Genomic DNA, 17,296 nt, shown 5'->3' on the forward strand with positions numbered 1-17,296 from the left:
AGCTAGAGAACCAATTTGGGAGGCGAGACAGTCAGGCCTCAATGATCGTTCCCAATGATTCTTGCCTCCCACTATTTACATCCCTGTGTAGTTCCCTCCTGCATTAAATAGAGCTGACCTATGTAACTAATAGGATATTGCAGAAATTATGGTGTGTCACTTCCAAGGTTAAGACATGAAATACCACACTTCTGCCTTGTTCCCCCTGGGATCACTTACTCAGGGGAAAGACAGCTGCCATGTCATAAGGTTAGTCAAGCAGACCATTGCATGGCAGAGAGCTGAGGCCTCCTATCAATAGCCACGTAAGGGAGCAATCTTGGAAGCGAAGCAGATCTTCCCAGCCCCAGTCTAGGCTTTAGATTACTTCATTCTCATAAGAGACCCTGAGCCAGAACCACCAGCTGGCCTGCTCCTGGACTCTTAACCCACAGAAACTGTATGAGATAATACGTGATTTTGTTGCTTTAGGCTTCCAAGTTTTAGGGTAATTTGTTATCTATCAGTAGCTAACTAGTCAGGAGTCATCCTTTATTCTTTATAGGACAGGGTGGCCATGAAAGTGGATGAGGGCATCCAAAAGAGTATATATAGAGCAAGAAGAGGAATGACAAGGAAATGATAGAAGACAGCATATTTAAGAGGTTGGCAAAAGAATAGGAGCCCGCAAATGAAAATGTTAAAGAATAGAAGCATAGGAGGAATACAAAGAAAGAATATTACAAGGTCATCAACGATATCAAATGGTCAAGAAAGATTTGGACTGAAAAATGCCCATTGGATTTGACTAACCAAAGAAAATCTCAACTACAGTGCCTTGAAAGCCAAATTACAAATGAAGTGGAGACACTGAGACCTGTGCCACTTGCCCTTTCCTATCTCTTTGATTTCATCTTCTACCACACATCTTTGGCTCACTACACTTCAGTGCTGTTGACCTCCTTGCTATTTCCCAAACCAGCCAAGTACACTTCAGAGCCTTTGCATTTGCTGCGCCCTCTACTTTTAATGTTGTTTCCCCAAACAGCCACACAGCCACCTCCCTTACTTCCTACACATCTCTGCTCAAACGTCATCAGAGAGACTTTCCCTGGGCATACCTTATAACACAAATGCATACAGCAGCGCTCACTGTTACTCTGCTGTTTTTCTCTGTAGCACTTACCATCATGTGATATCTAAAGGGGCAGCCACTGTTCAGCTCTGGCCAGTTTTTGCTAGGCATGAATGTGGACATATGTGTTCAGATTTTCTCATCTTTCAAGAGAAGCTGCAAATTCTGATTTTTAAGTACAATTAGTTGTAAATGAGTTTCAGAGCCCTGTGAAGGTCAGACAGTCTGTCTGGTGTAAGAGCAGTGAGCAGGGTAGGGTAGGGTATCTGGCAGAGGATCTCGAGCTGGGATGCTTAGAGAAGTACCAAGTTGGTTCAGTGTCTTAGACGCTAAGAGGAGAGAGTCTCAAAAAGGAGAAAGGGATTTGCTAGTGCCCATCAAGGCTCCAGGTGCTAAATGAAAAACAGAAATTGGTGTCAAGCTAAGACAAGGATCTTTGTCCTTCTGATCTATCACTTGGGTAATCACTGGCAGACTTAGGATGGGGAGGAGTTTCAGAGGTGGGACAGAAGCAAGATGGCAGCAGAAAAAAAACGACTGACAAGGGAAGAAAATGGAGACAGCAAGTATAGACTTGCTGTAATAAAGAAGAGAACTTAGAAGGGGACACAAGATCAAGTAAGGGTTTTGTTTTAAGGATGTGAAAGAACAGAGTTGAGCATGTTTCTGGGCTGAGGAGAAGCGGTCACTAGAGAGAGGGGCGACTAATTGGTAAACTAGGATACAAGGGAATGGGGTCAAGGACACAGGTGAGAGGGTTGACTTTTGACAGCTGGATGCATCATTCTCTCAGATTGGAGAAAGGCGATAAGTCCGCAGGTGAGGGAAAGTATCAATAATTGGGAAAAAGCACACCAGCTAGCCTCCATTTCTTGATGGTGTAGAAGACCAGCTTAAGTGGAGAGTTGAAGGAAACAGGAGTTGTGATGGGACTTGAGAGCGAGGAGGGTTTGGAGCAGGTAGGGATGGAAATGGTGGGGGAGCTGTGCCTGGAGGGATTAAGTGGGGGGGCTGTGCCTGGAGGGATTAACTGCCCAGCTGAGTCAACTCAGCGTTGTTGCTGTCATCTCTGACATCTCTGTCACTGAGACCATGGATGTGCGCCGGCATCCAGAGGCATGGTTTCATAATCTCCTTAAACACTGGGCTGCCTTTCATTTATTCAATATATATTTATTGCACGTGCACTTAGTGTCAGGTACTATGCTAGACGTTAGAGAGATAACATTAAACAAGGCAGTTGTTCCCGCTCAAGGAGCTTGCTGCTCATACAGAAAATTATAAATAAGTCATCAAAAAATACTATAATTTTAAGCTGTAGTAAGTATTATGAAGGGAATTCAGAAACAAAGAGAACAGATTGCAGGGAAACCAGTTAGGAAATAGGACATGGGACTAGGTTGGTTAGGGAAGGAAGAAAAGCCAAAAAGAGGTAGATGGCTTGGGAAAAAATTGAGAAATCAAGGGCCCGGAGTCTCAACCAGGTTGAAGAGAGAGTGAACACATGAAGGTCACAAGAGAGGGGGTTGTAGTCAGAAAGTGGGAGTTTGGCTTCTGAAATCAAGTCCATCAAACTCTGATGCCTTCGAAAGGGACTCTGGGAATTAGAAGTCTAAATGGAGTCCAGGTGAAGGTGTTTGAAGATCAAGGGGACAAGAAATTTGGGGACAAGCTGTTGGATGTTCATCTCTATGAACAATGGAATCTGTTAAGATTGTAGTAGGAATCAGGGTTAAAAGAGAGAAGATTGAGCAAAATAAGGAGTAAATTAAAGCTAGTGACAAGGATGTCAGAAGGTGACAGCAACAAAGACTAGAAGGTGCCCTGAGCCTCACAAGAGGCTTTGCGTAAAGGTGAAAGAGAAATGGTCTGAAAGCAGGGATTGATGTTTTGGCCAAGTGTTTAAAAGCCCAACTTACATTCCTTCTGCAGGTGTGTTTAAAATACCTGGAAAGGCATTTGTTGAATCATGCAAATAAAATAATATTTCAAATGCTGAACAGTTTTTCTTAGTTAATCTCCTTTTGTTTTTTGTTTAATCCCACCAACTATTTAAAATTTGGTGCTAAGTAATGTTGGTCATGTCTCTTGGTGATCAGTACATCCAGCATTTTAAATAGTGAGAAAGAACTGTTTAGGTCATTTAGTCTTTGGTTCAGACAGCTTTTAGGCTTTACCTTTTTGAAAGAAAAGTATTTAAGTCTAGAGTTTTGGGCCACAGGACTGAGAAGCTTTATTAATTCAGCCTGTAAAGGAAATGGGCTCCTTTGAGCTGAGGTGGTTTCTCCACTCCTTGGAGGAGGACCTTCTTGAAAACAAAACTCCCCGGCACTGTCAGTCATCAGGCGGACTAGGGTCCATTGTGTTAGGAAGTGCCTGAAACCAACTCCTTTCATAGGCACCTAGGGTTTTTTTTTTTTTTTTTTTTTTTTGGTGGTGGTGGTGGTGGGTGGGGGAGAGGGGGGAGTATTTGTTTTTATTTCTCTGAGGAGGGGTAGGTGGAATATTGGCAGATGGCTGTTGGAGATGAGGCTGAGACTTGGTAGAGTGGCTGCAAAGGGACAGAGATTAGAAGGTGGCAGTAGTGTCATGAGAAATTCTGGTCTCTGAATCTTAGCTCAAACTCAGAAGTGTTTGGGGGCCAGACTGCTCAGTGTAATTCCAGGGGTGGTGGCCGCCTGGAGGAGCTGGAGAGAGTGGCTGCTCTTCTCAAAGGTATTCAGAAATTAAAATGATTTTACATCTGTGCTGGTCTCACAAAATGTGCTGAATTAGGCCCGCCTACTACCAGTTGGAGCCATGACCTAGACCCTCTCTGAGGGCCCTCCAGCTCTGACCTTTCATTATTTGGTAGTACTTCAGAACTCCAAACCAAAATCTAAACACTTTTAATCCCTGACAGGAGGTCAAGTGTGTATATGACCAGACAGCATCTAGAAAGAAGCACCTTTGGTCTGAGAGAAGACTGCAGAGGAACCAAGGGCTGGTCAGGCATCCACTTCTTTTCCCATGTAGGCTTTCTTGCCCTCATGCCTGGGCCTCATGGTCTTTCTTACTTCTTGTTTTTGGCATCTAGTTTTTGATATTTTTTTAAAGCAATGTTTAATATCCAACAAACATACTAAAGGAAAAAGAAAAAAGAAGGAACTTTAAGAAACAGCATGAAAGTATTTGCCTCATGGGAGTATGTCTAAATATTTCCCTATCCAGACCTGAACTTTGTTTTCAGGATACCATGAAAAGTAGAAGAAATATCACACCAGGCTTTGCCATGAAATCCTGCCTTTGTTCTCTTTAGATGAACTGACCAGATGTGTTTTTAACTTCTGGTTGCTTCAGATTATTAAGTCAGCAAATATGTCCTGTTATGGTAACTGCTAACTTAAGATAAAGGGTTAAAGTGCCGCCCTGGGTTTCAGATGACATGGGCCTTAGTCTGTGCTCCACTGCTATCTAGCTGTGTGACTTGGGGCAAGTCATTCACATCTCTGAACTTCAGTTGATGTACCAGATTCTTTGTTGCAAACTCAGAAATGAATTTTAACTATCTTTTTTTTTTTTTTTTTTTTTTTTGCGGTACGCCGGCCTCTCACTGTTGTGGCCTCTCCCGTTGCGGAGTAACAGGCTCCGGACGCGCAGGCTCAGCGGCCATGGCTCACGGGCGCAGCCGCTCCGCGGCATGTGGGATCCTCCCAGACCGGGGCACGAACCCGTGTCCCCTGCATCGGCAGGCGGACTCTCAACCACTGTGCCACCAGGGAAGCCCTGAATTTTAACTATCTTAAGCAAAATATTTCTTAGAAGGATGTCAGAGCTTACCTAACGGATGGGAGACTAGAAGACCAAACTTAGAGAACAGGCAGGAGCAAAGGGCATTCAAGGAAAGCCCAGGAGCAGGAGTCGACTGTGCTATACCTTGCTACTCTCCCCACTGTGAATGTGACCATCCCCCATTCTCCCTACTCACTTGGGTCACTTGCCTGAGATTCAGGAGAGAGTTTCCAACTGGCCAAGCCTAAACCACATGCCAGCTTCCTGCAAGGCCCCTTGCAGTTCCAGAGTTGGAGGGTCATCATGACCAGGCACATTCCCAAAAGGAGACTAGGGTGAAATTAGAAAGGAGAGCTCTATTGCTGGACAGCCAGAAACCACAAATGTCAACTCAGGTGTGCCCCCATCTATAGAAATTAGAAGGTTGAATTGTATGGCCAGTGATAAAATTATTGATCCTAGATTGTGTTTCTATCTGGACATTTCTAAGATGTACATGTTTGAGGCAAAAATGGGATAGTTACAAGATCTTATCAGTAAATGAACATTCAAAAGGAATATTCTGGGGTTTTTCCCCCTCCAATTTATCATCTGTAGGGAAAGGACTGGGAAGATTAGTCCTGATGGAATTTGTCCCTCAGCCCTGAACAGACAGACCTTTTTTTTTTTCTTCTTAGGTTGTAGAAAAGTAGGAAAGGGGGGAAAATAGCTGCATCTGAAGGTAGTTGTGCTGGGCATTGTGCAACAGAGTTTAAGAGGAAGATTAGCTGGAACTAAAATGGTCTGGTGGTTGTAGTTAATGAATAAGAACTGCCTTAAGCTCTTATCCACTTTGCCAATAACCGGTTTACTAATGTACCCCAGCCTCTGCTTGTCTGCTGATAGAGAAAATATCCTGCCGCCTGCATTCATAGGCATGTATCTGGGAGTTTATGTTCTGGGTGCAGAGAGGGTCCCAGGTATCCATTGCCATTCCAACACTGTCGCTTGAACATATGGCCTGTATGTTGGAGATGGGGTTGGGGGTTGTTTAATTACAGAGAATAGTGCATACAGTATTTGGGTTTGGATTTTCTCCCGTTGTAATCTAAATTTCTTTAGGATTACAGAATCAAACTTTTCTCACTACCTGAAGTGTGCTTTTGACTTTTGTAGCCATGTTTCATCCATCAAGGCACAGTGATTTTGTCCTTCCTGTTTTTTGGATTTAGCCAAACTTTTTCAGTAGGCACTAGTATTGATAGCTCTGTAGTCCTTTGGCCTCTGGTCTGATATTTGAAACTTTTTATTATGAACTTACCTTTCTGTGGGATGTGGTCACACTGAGTGGGGACATGAATTCCTTTCCACCTAATGGGATTGACAGAGCTGCCCTAGTACCTTGAATCTGAAATTAAGCAACTAAATAAGCAGAGAAAGCTTATCAGGAAAGGGAGAGTGTTGTTAGGAGAGTGGAATGTATTTGCAAGTTTCCCATAAGTGAATATTCTTCAAGATAAAAAATATAACAGTTCAGATTATGTGTATTCGAATTTTACATAAATGCTAACTAGCTTACCTTGTGCAATAACATTTTATGCCATCCGTATTACACAATAATTTACCTGTGAATTTTGGCTTCAGGCAGAAATGCCAAACAAACTCAAGAGTTTGGCATTAGAAACATTATAAACATGAAAATCTACTTTCTTCATTTTAATGTTAAAGTAAAAGCATTACACCCACTTTATGAAACTTGATTTACCATAGTGAATGATTCATTTCATGTCGTGTGTTACATGTAAAACAGAAGAATGTCTGTCAAACTAACATGTAGCAGTTTGGCCAGGTGTGTCATTGCTTTGTTTTGCTTCCTTGGCCTTCCTGCTGGTCATGGATGACCACCCTGGCCACATTCCTCAAAGGTTATTCCAACCTCAGAACAGTTAAGTATTTTCTTCACTTAGTTGACCTTTTCCTCTCCACTTTGCCTGAGAAGAAACTGCCAGTTAACGAGTTTCATGCTTTGCAAAGTGCTTTTGATTGGGAGGGATTGGCACAGAGTGCTTTCCCAAATTATTTAAAACAGAGTGCTCTTTCCTCTGTTTTTGAGACTAAAACGCTACTGTCATTCCCAGTTCTTTTCTCTACTGTCCAGCCCATCTGGATTCATCTCTCAGCCAGATGTTCTTCATTCCCCTCAGTAAAGTCTTTCTGTTCATGGCCTTGATAGGGGGAACAAAAAAGGAATAAGAGTTGAGATCTGAATGGATTTCAGTCCTTTTCTTTCACTTCTGTCTCTACTTTTAAATTCTGTGCTGTTGAAAAGTTCTGTAGGGAAGGCATTGTGTTTCATCTTCCATAAACTATATCATAAAACTAGAACAGCGTAATAGAGAGTGAGTGATTCAGAGCATGAGCTTTCAAGTCAGAACTTGGTTTGAATCTTTACTCAGAGGATGGCTAGCTAGCTGTATGATCTTGGGCAGATAATTTACCACCTGTGAGCCCCCTCAGTCTCTTATGTGTAAACTGGGGGTAAAAAATAGTACCTACTTCATAGGATTGTTGTGAAGGTTAAATGAAACAATGTAAAGTGCTTAGCTCAGTGCCTGGCACACAGTGGGCATCTACTCAAGTTAGCTGTTATTAGCTCAGTTCATGTATCAAACTAGGGATGACTTTCCATTTGTTGAGCAAGTGACCTTACGGCAAGAGAAGGGTAGATGTTCTTCAGACGTATTCTGATAAAAACTGGAGAATGTCACTGTCACTGTGTTAGAAAGATGATCCTTGTCATTTTCTCATCAAGCAGCTAATGACTCTCCAACTTTAGATTTGGAGAATGTTCTTTATCTTGTGTTTTCCTTAATATGGGGGTTCTTAAGTCCTTTGAGGTTTGTGTTTAACTTGGACATCTGTAATCACATACAGATGGCTCCATAGAATTTACTGGAGCATTCCTCTTCCTGGGCCAGGCTCTAGATAACTGGTCAGTTCAGAAAACATGTAAAAGTTTTCGCCTGCCTTTCTAGATTTTAAATTAGAGACCAACTCTGTGTTGATTGAATCTTTAGCCAGATGCTTCAGAAAGACGAATAAATGTCTCTCACTATTCTAGCAAGATATACTAAGCCTTTACCTTACACTGAAGTACATGTGATTAAATATACATATTATTTTCTTCATATGCAAATAAAGCATTTAATTTTCAAGTTGAAATTGATCCTCCTAAACGCTGGTGATTTCGAATTTTATTTTTTCACTTCCATGTCACCATGTTGCCATCCCATCTTTGATAGCGTTTATAGAACTTTGACTTTTTTTCAGTGATGAAAAGGGTTTTTTGTAATTAGCTACACTTTCATTCCTGGTCCCCTTGTGATCAACAGTTTATGCCACTTTTGTGATAACTGGGGAGTTATAATCTGGGGCCACAGAATAAAGAGGATTGATCGTACCATCCAGAGTGTATCTGCCATGACTCTCTGGGGGCCTAGATCGCACCTACTAGGGCAGTCTCCTGGCCCAGCTGGACCTGCTGTGCATTTTGTTGTATCAGAAAAGCTTATTGAGATTTGTATAAATGACTCAAATAGAACGGCATCTTTTCCCTTATACCAATTGTGACTTTGACTCCTGGTTTTTCTTTTATAATCAGAAATTTTCCAGGTAGCTTTGAGTTAACCAAGGGCCCTTGTCCTCCACCCCAATCCTCCCCTTGTGAAAGCACTACATACATTTTAAAGAAGACACTTAAGAAATATGCTTTAAAGCATAAGCCACAAATGTATCTAAGAATAATATTCCAGAACTCTAAAAACCAGGAAGTTGGTGTGTTTGTCAAAGAGAAGCTACTTTTGTCTCGCAAAAAGAATGACTGAAAGAAGCCCTCAACAAATACACTTCTTTAGTAGACGTAGAGACCACTTTGTGTACTGGAAACCAAAGTGCCCATAGCTGTAACTTGCCTGCTGATAGGTAGACTATTTAGCCTTTATTTTTAAAATATTTTCGTTTAGTAAAACAGACAGTTGCTGTGTTGGCAGCAGTGTGAATGTCATTTCCTGTCTGTGGTGTACCCCACTCATCCTGTCGCTCAGACATTTTGTTTTAGGTTGTTCCTGTAATGTGAGTGAAATAGAGTGACCCACAGCAGGGTGACATGTGCATACCACAAATGTAACAAGAGACAAGACTTGTGCAACAGACCACAAGAGTGCAATGCTTTATTTAAAGATGAAAACAAAACAAAACAAAGGCAGCCAGCACGCAGAATTGTAAAGTGGCCGCTATGGAGTCTTGTGTTTGTTTTTAGAAGACACGTTCCAGTCTATTTGGCAAGTTACCTTAAAGGTATATCAGCTTCATGCCACATGATTAAATGATAAAATTGAATCAAGGACTGACAACTGTTATAGAGATGATTTAATTTCATTTAATCGATTAATTTATCATCACACATTTGTATTTTACAGCCCAGTAATCTGCCACATATATTGAATTCTGTAATCATTACTTTTCACCTGTGAGATTACAGAATTTCTATTTTCTTGTCCTAAATTACAATTCCTGTTTCAGGGATGGGTCAGATAAGAGAGTATGGGGGGAAAAAAACTCCTGGGACGAATTCATTTATCCATCAGATATCTGTCAAGCACTTAATATGTGCTTGGCACTATTTCCAGTGTTGAAGATACAACAGTGCTGAGCAAAATAAAGTCTTATTCTTCATGGAGCTTATATTCTATCATAGGGAGATGACCACAATCAAGTATACAAGTGAATAAATATAATTTCAGCTTATGATAAATATCCTGAAGGAAACAAAACAGGACCACAGGATAGAGTATGATTGGGATGGGGGGAGAGGTGATGATATTGGAGCTGTGACTTAAATAGTGACAGGCCAGGAGAAAAGTGTCCCAAGTAGAAAACAAAGAGCACAAAGGCCCTGAGAAGGGGCCTGAAATATAGAAGAAACAGAAAGAAGGCTAGTGCAACCAGGTCATAGTAAACAAAAGGGGAGATGGTATAAGACCCGAGAAATAACTTCTTATCAGCTGTTACAGGGCCCTGAGGTCCCAGCTGAGGACGTCAGGTTTAATTTATACATAAAAAGGGAAGCTGTTGGTGGGTTTTAAGCAGGAAAGTGACATTATATGATATTTATCTGTATATTTTAAAGCACTCTGGTTGCTGTTTGGTAAGTGGATAGCAGTGATACAGAAATAGTTGCAGACAGACCAGTTTAGAGGATTTTTGCTGATATAATGTCTGGGGTTAGTTTCACTTCAGGGATAGGGCGAAAGGGGTAAAGATATAGAAAAAGCAGAATTGCCCATGAATTGAAGCTGAAATGTATGAGAATGTGGGGGGCTCATGTATTATTACCTCTACTTTGTATATGTCTGAAATTTTCTGTGATAAAAGGAAACTTTTTAACGGTAATCTAAGTGAAAAACAGTGGTACCCTGGACCATTGTCAGAGTAGTAATGGAGCTACATGGGCAGATTCAAGATGTATTTGAAAATAAATCTCATAGGTCTTGTTGATGGATTAGATATATATTGTTGGAAATAGAGAAACCAAGGACGACTGTTATATGTTTGTACCAAACAACTTGGGTGGATGAGGCTAGGGATCAGGTTTGCAGGGGACTCAAGAGAATAGTTTTGGCAATGTAAATTTGAAATGCCAATTAGTTTTCCAAGTGGAAATGTTGAGTAGGCAGCACAGTGTAATTTACAATACATTAGCTAACACTGAATGGTTAGCAATCTTGGAATCCTTCATTATGTGTTTCTAAACTTTGCCATTAATGACTTAGAAGTTCTATCCTTTTCAGATTCTGTAGATAACGTTGAAAGGCTTAGTCTGTCGATATGAAATAATTTAGATACAATTTCTGTTTTCTGTGGATATCCACTAGTAATTGTATTTTGAATAGCCTCTCTGTTGAGCAGTAGTTCCCCACCTCTGTTGAGCTATCATTCACATGAAGGGTGTTAACATGGAGGGCAAACTCCATGGGTTGACCAGACTTCCTGTGCACTACTCCTTTTCAATCATATGGAAATGCAAGTTTGTGAAAGTAAAATTTTGAGTAACACTTTAGTGTGATGTGTGTATATTTTAAATATAAGTCTTTTATGCAAACTTTGGATCTATTATTAGTAGCTAAGCATTGTAACGTATTTCACGTCTGATTAGAACGCTGTTGAAACACCATTATTGACAACCATAGATCTATTAGTTATTGATAACCATAGATCTGTTAGCTGTTAAAGTAATATTTATTAAGGGCACCACTCTAAGAAGCTTCTTATTCTTATTGATTCCTCACAACAACCTCAATTGATTTATTAATCCCTGTTTTATAGATAAAGAAACTTAGGCCCCCTAAAATTCACTCAAGTAGGAAGTAGTAGAGCTAGGATTCAAACCCAGGCATCTGGTTCCAGAGCCTTTACCCTATATTTCCAAAGCCTTCACTCTTAACTGCTACCGTGTAATGTATATAGAATATTGTAAGTTTTGTTTCAGAAAAATTATAGTAGACAAGACTGTGTGAGTAACCAGAGTCTCTCTTTTTTTTTTTAATTGAAGTATAGTCGATTTACAATGTTGTGTTAGTTTCTGTTGTACAGGAAAGTGATTCAGTTATACATATGTGTGTGTGTGTGTGTGTGTATATATATATATACACACACACATACGTATTCATTTTCATATTATTTTCCATCATGGTTTATTACAGGATATTGAATATAGTTCCCTGTGCTATACAGTAGGAAGGACCTTGTTGTTTATCAGAGGCTCTTTTGATTTTATTTTTACTTCATCCCATGAGGTTGGAACTTTAGGGAAGAGAAAATAATCCCAAAGTCGGTCTTCATCTTACTCTTTGATTTTCTTCCTTAAATTACTTGTTTATTTATTTATTTTTACTTTTTCCTTATAGCATCAGCGAGAGCTTTCTAACAGTCAAAGGTGCTGCCCTTTTTCTACCACGGGGAAATGGCTCATCCACACCAAGAATCAGCCACAGACGCAATAAGCATGCAGGTAAAGCTCCACATATGCCATTCCTTTTCTTGGTTTCTTTACCTTTTGTTTTGTTCTAAAAGACTGAGTACCTCATCGCCATTTCTTCAACAGTTCTGTAATGGTGAAAGAAAGCATTGTACTATGCTGTAATCACTTTTCTTTCGCTCTCATAGACCATATTTCTGGCACTTAGCAGAATACCTTATACACGAAGTAGATGTTCAACAATAAATTTTTGTTGGAAAAATAATCAGGCACAAAAATATGCTAATGAAGTCTTATGTAACATCTCGATTAAGGTTTTGGTAATCAGCTAAAAGATGTTCAGATGTTTCTTCAGACTCTATGCAAAATCGATTAACCAAAGATGACTTTTTTTTTCTGTCTGCTCTCTAGTGATGTTATGAGGAGACTAATATGGCATATTACTAATATAAATAAATTCAGTAGCACTATTGTGTTAACAAGAGTTATGATATCACATATTAAAATACCAGTTCTTAAATACCAGAGCCTACTTCTTGATTGTGTTCACGCTAAAAAGACTGGAAATTTAATTCAGAGGACTTTTGTAGAAACAAGGAATCATCAAATAAATGTTCACTTAGGGATAAGTGTGATACTCTGATTTTGAAATAACCCACTAATATTCTGCACCCAGTACCAATATGAGGCTTGTTTCCCCACACATCCAAGCAATTCTCAGACACCAGCTGGGTGTCCTGCAATTCACCTCAATTCTGACACTCTCTACCTGGAGATAGTGTCAGCTTCCACAGGTTAAGGGCTCAGTTGTATAAGGCTGCCCCCCTTACCCCCAACTTCAGGTGCCAGTCACAAGTCCGGGTTGTCTGTAGATTGGAAGTTCCAATGACCCCCTCCTTGGGTTTGTTTAATTTGCTAGAGCAGCTCACAGAACTCAGAGAAACATTTTACTTATTGGATTACTGGCTTATTATAAAAGGATATAACTCAGGAACAGCCAGATGGAAGAGATGCGTAGGGCAAGGTATGTGGGAAGGGGCACGGAGCTTCTGTGCCCTCTCTGAGTGTATGCCCTCCCCAAATCTCCATGTGTTCACCAATCTGGAAGCACTCTGAACCCTGCCCTTTTGGGTTTTTGTGAAGGGTTCATTACACTGGTATGATTAATTCAATTGTTGGCTATTGGTGATCCATTGAACTTCCAGCCCCTCTCCCGTGCCCAGATAAGGAAGTTCCAACCCTCTAATCACATGGTTTGTTCCCCTGGCAACCAGCCCCCATCCCTAGGTGCTTTCATAGAGTCAAGTCATTAATAGAACAAAAGACACCTTCTTTGCTCCACATCACTTAAGAAATTCCAATGACCACTGTAAAGCAATTATACTCCAATAAAGATGTTAAAAAAAAAAAAAGAAAGAAAGAAATTCCAATGATGTTAACAGCTCTGTGCCAGGAACTGGACAAAGACCAAATATATATATATTTTATTATAAATCACTGTATCACACCCACTAACAGTAGTGTACGCATTTAATATTTCCATATGTTAGACTTCTCTAAAGTCAGGTGCATTGTGGTGATGAGGTTAAGAAAGAATTGAAGAAAGTTGGTCTAGAGAAAGAGGTCTCCAGGTATAGGATATCCACAGTTTAAAGGAAGATAATCAGCCTTATGCCTCTCTTCTAACAGCAAGCCTAACTTGTGTCATTTTGGGGGAAAAAAAAAAGTCAGTTGTCCTGAGGACACCAATTAGAGAAATCCCAATCAGTGCTATACAAAGAGTGTTTGCTTATTGTCCAGAATGTGCCATTTTGATGACGTGTGATGTCCAGGAGTGGAAGCAATTGGAATTACTAAGAAGAGAACAAAGAAGACTGTAAACCTTGAGTGTGTAGGTCAGAGGTGAAAGCCAGAAGTACTGTGTCCCATGGAGCCAGTAGTGAGTTTAACTCCAGTGCAGGTAATCTTAGCTATTTTAGTGGCTGCCCTACTTCTTGTTTGGACCTTCATCTAGTTCCAAATGTAGCAGCTCAGAATTATAATCCATCTCATTGGACAGTATTATCCTCCTACCAAAACTCTCCAGCCATGGAAAAATTTTAAAAGGGGCAGGTGAAAAAACTCTTTGGAAAATTAGCTTTGTACTACATTTTCTAAAAACCTTCCTCTTCAACACCAACCACCAGAGTCAAGGGGGGAACTCCTCCCCAACGCCACAAAAACTTGAATGCACAGAGGAAGTAGACCGAGCTGAGCTTTGGGTTTCTGTTTGGTGTGGATATTTATCACAGTAAAAAGAAGACAAAATATTGGTTTAAATCCAGTGTGTCTGACTAAGATGTTAGGCAAATTGCTCTGTGGCATGTAATAGTAAGTGGGGTCAGTGGCTTTTCAGCTGCCACCCAGGTTTCTACTTGACCTTGTTCACTTAGCTTTCTCCATACCAAAAAGAAAAGCAGATTTAACACAAGATGAATGGACTTTACTTGTGATCCAGACCAGAACAGATGAGGCAGTGTGAGTATAAATGCAGCTCACAGAGCCAGACCTTCACATAAGCTGGAGTTCCCTTGGCTGAGCCGGCAGTAACTGAAAGATGATGGCAGAATTGCAAGCAGATCAAGGGCTTACTCTGTCTAATTGTACTTTCTTACGCATATTTCTTGAACGAGTTAGAATTTTATCTGGGCTTCATTAAAAATATCCAAGTACTTTTTTCTAATCAAAAAGTGATATTATAAGTGAATGTCTGCTAACATTTTAAAGAGAAACAACCAAAAGTCTTTAAAATCAAACTGAAGCCTAAAACTTGGCTACCAACAGTGAAGTATATGAAAACAAAATGTAGGAAAAGGATCTTAATGGTACGGGTATATTGCCTCTATTAGTCTCTGTGAAGGACAGTTTCCCAAGAGGAAATACCTCATGGCAGTACTTTTCACCACTAGCGAATCTGAACTTCCACATACCCAGCTTGCGTAGGAAGCCCTGCTGTAGGGGTAGGGCTCCCTGACTTTTGTCGGACCTTCTAAGAATGTCCAGCTAGATATTTGGGCCACTAGTGCTCGGAGTGGAGTCTTAGGGCTGCTGTTTGCCCAGAAATGTTTCTCCTCTAGAAGTTCTCCATCCTGAAAATTCTTTCTTTAGGTTATTTGTCCTGAGAGAACAAAAGGAAGCTTAATTTTTTAAAAGCCTGAGCTGCTTACCTCAATTGTAACTGTAGTCATTCTTCATTGTTTATACCTAACACTTTGTCTCCCCACGCTGATTCTTTTATTTTTAACAGCTTTATTGAGACATAAATACCATATTATTCACCCAATTTACCCATTTAAAGTGTACAGTCAGGGATTTTTTTTTTTAGTATATTCACAGAGTTGTGTAGCCATCACCACAATCTAATTTTAGAACATTTTCATCACCCCAAAAAGCAACCCAGTACCCATTAGCAGTCACTCCCTATATCCCCCACCCTCCCTCCTAGCCCTAAACAATCACTAATCTACTTTCTGTCTCTATAGATTTGCCTATTCTGGGTGTTCCATGTCAGTGGAACCATATAAACAATCTTTTGAGACAGGCACCTTTCACTTGAGACATGGCCCCTTTCAAGGCTCACCCATGTTATAGTATGTAACAGTACTTTATTCCTTTTTATGATTGAATAATATTCCAGTGTATGGATATACCGCATTTTATTTATCCATTCATCAATTGATAGACGTTTGAGTTTTTTCCATTTGGGGGCTAATATGAATAATGCTGCTATGAACATTTGTGTACAGGTTTTTTGTGTGGACATATGTTTTCATTTCTCTTGGATTTGTACTGTGAACCCACACTGGTTCTTGCACATGAGACTTAGATTCTGTCTCTGGGTTTAAAGTATAGTAGAATGGCCAAACATAATGACTCTTCTTTTTAATTTTGAAAGTTGAAAGATTCTGCAATAATGGAATTGGTCAGAAGCCAGCAGTAAAATGAGGGGGAGAAAAAGGCAAGAAAACTGTTCTTTAAGAGGAAGAAAGGGGAGAATTCCCTGGTGGTCCAGTGGCTAGGACTCCGCACTTTCACTGCCAGGGGCCCTGGGTTCAGTCCCTGGTCGAAGAACTAAGATCCCACAAGCCACAAGGGACAAACATACTTGTTTGCCAACGTACTTTTTTTTTCTTCCTGTCTCTCTCTACTTCTTGCACATATCAGCATTTCATCTCATCATTAACAGCTGTGAAGTTACGTGGATGAAAATTATGTATGTAGATTCCAAGACCAATGTGAGAACAGGTTACGGTGGCATCCATGATTATGCAGCCACATTAGTCACTTTAGACTCTTGAAAAAGGGTTGGCCAGGAATGAAGTTTTTTTGTTCTCTGATTGTTATCGTTTATGACAGCACATTATCTAATTATCTCCTACTAGCCAAAGCTTCCGATTTTCTAGTACAGAACAGGGAAATTGAGGAAATCTATAATAGTTTAATACAAAGAAATTTCAACTTAGTTTTATAGGATGTATAAAAGCAAGTGAGGATTGAAATAATGATTGGCTATTATTTATTTATTTTAGTTTTGGCTGCGTTGCGTCCTTGTTGCTGCGCATGGGCTTTCTCTAGTTGGCAGTGAGCAGGCGCTACTCTTCGTTGCGGTTCAAGGGCTTCTCACTGCAGTGGCTTCTCTTGTTGCGGAGCACGGGCTCTATGTGTGCAGGCTTCAGTAGTTGTGGCACATGGGCTTAGTTGCTCTGTGGCATGTGGGATCTTCCCAGACCAGGGCTCGACCCTGTGTCCCCTGCATTGGCAGGCAGATTCTTTTTTTTTTTTTTTTTTAATTTATTTATTTTCGGCTGTGTTGGGTCTTCATTTCTGTGCGAGGGCTTTCTCTAGTTGTGGCAAGCGGGGGCCACTCTTCCTCGCGGTGCGCGGGCCTCTCACTATCGGGGCCTCTCTTGTTGCAGAGCACAGGCTCCAGACGCGCAGGCTCAGTAGTTGTGGCTCACGGGCCCAGTTGCTCCACGGCATGTGGGATCTTCCCAGACCAGGGCTCGAACCCATGTCCCCTGCCTTGGCAGGCAGATTCTCAACCACTGCGCCACCAGGGAAGCCCGGCAGGCAGATTATTAACCACTGCGCCACCAGGGAAATCCCTGATTGGCCATTTTAAAGCACCTAATAATATGTTCACTAGAATATATATCCCTTGAGATCTGCTGTATTTAATATCTTTTTAATATCAGCTACTGATGTGAAAATCATTTTTAACTGTTGACATTATTCTAGGGGGGAATCTAAAATTCTTCTTAGATTAAGTGCAACTGAATATCACAATTACAGAGATAGGAATGGCAAAATGGTTAGCTTTTTAAAAGTTAGAGATAATTCTAACACTGTATACCATA

General features: G+C 40.6%; 1 protein-coding gene across 5 annotated transcripts in view; it reads left to right on the forward strand.

The window, feature by feature from the left end:
- SSH2 (slingshot protein phosphatase 2) overlaps positions 1 to 17,296 on the forward strand; it is a 244,450-nt gene that overhangs the window by 163,155 nt on the left and 63,999 nt on the right. For all 5 annotated transcript variants that reach the window (XM_022595586.2, XM_022595589.2, XM_022595587.3 and 2 more), the window contains one exon: positions 11,830 to 11,933. In XM_022595586.2, the coding sequence (XP_022451294.2) occupies positions 11,830 to 11,933 (104 nt within the window). The remainder of the gene's footprint in view (positions 1 to 11,829; positions 11,934 to 17,296) is intronic.

Source organism: Delphinapterus leucas, chromosome 19 (genome assembly GCF_059928025.1).
Source record: "Delphinapterus leucas isolate spDelLeu-1000000601 "Yukka" chromosome 19, BTC_Dleu_Yukka2, whole genome shotgun sequence".
Classification (NCBI taxonomy): domain Eukaryota; kingdom Metazoa; phylum Chordata; class Mammalia; order Artiodactyla; family Monodontidae; genus Delphinapterus; species Delphinapterus leucas.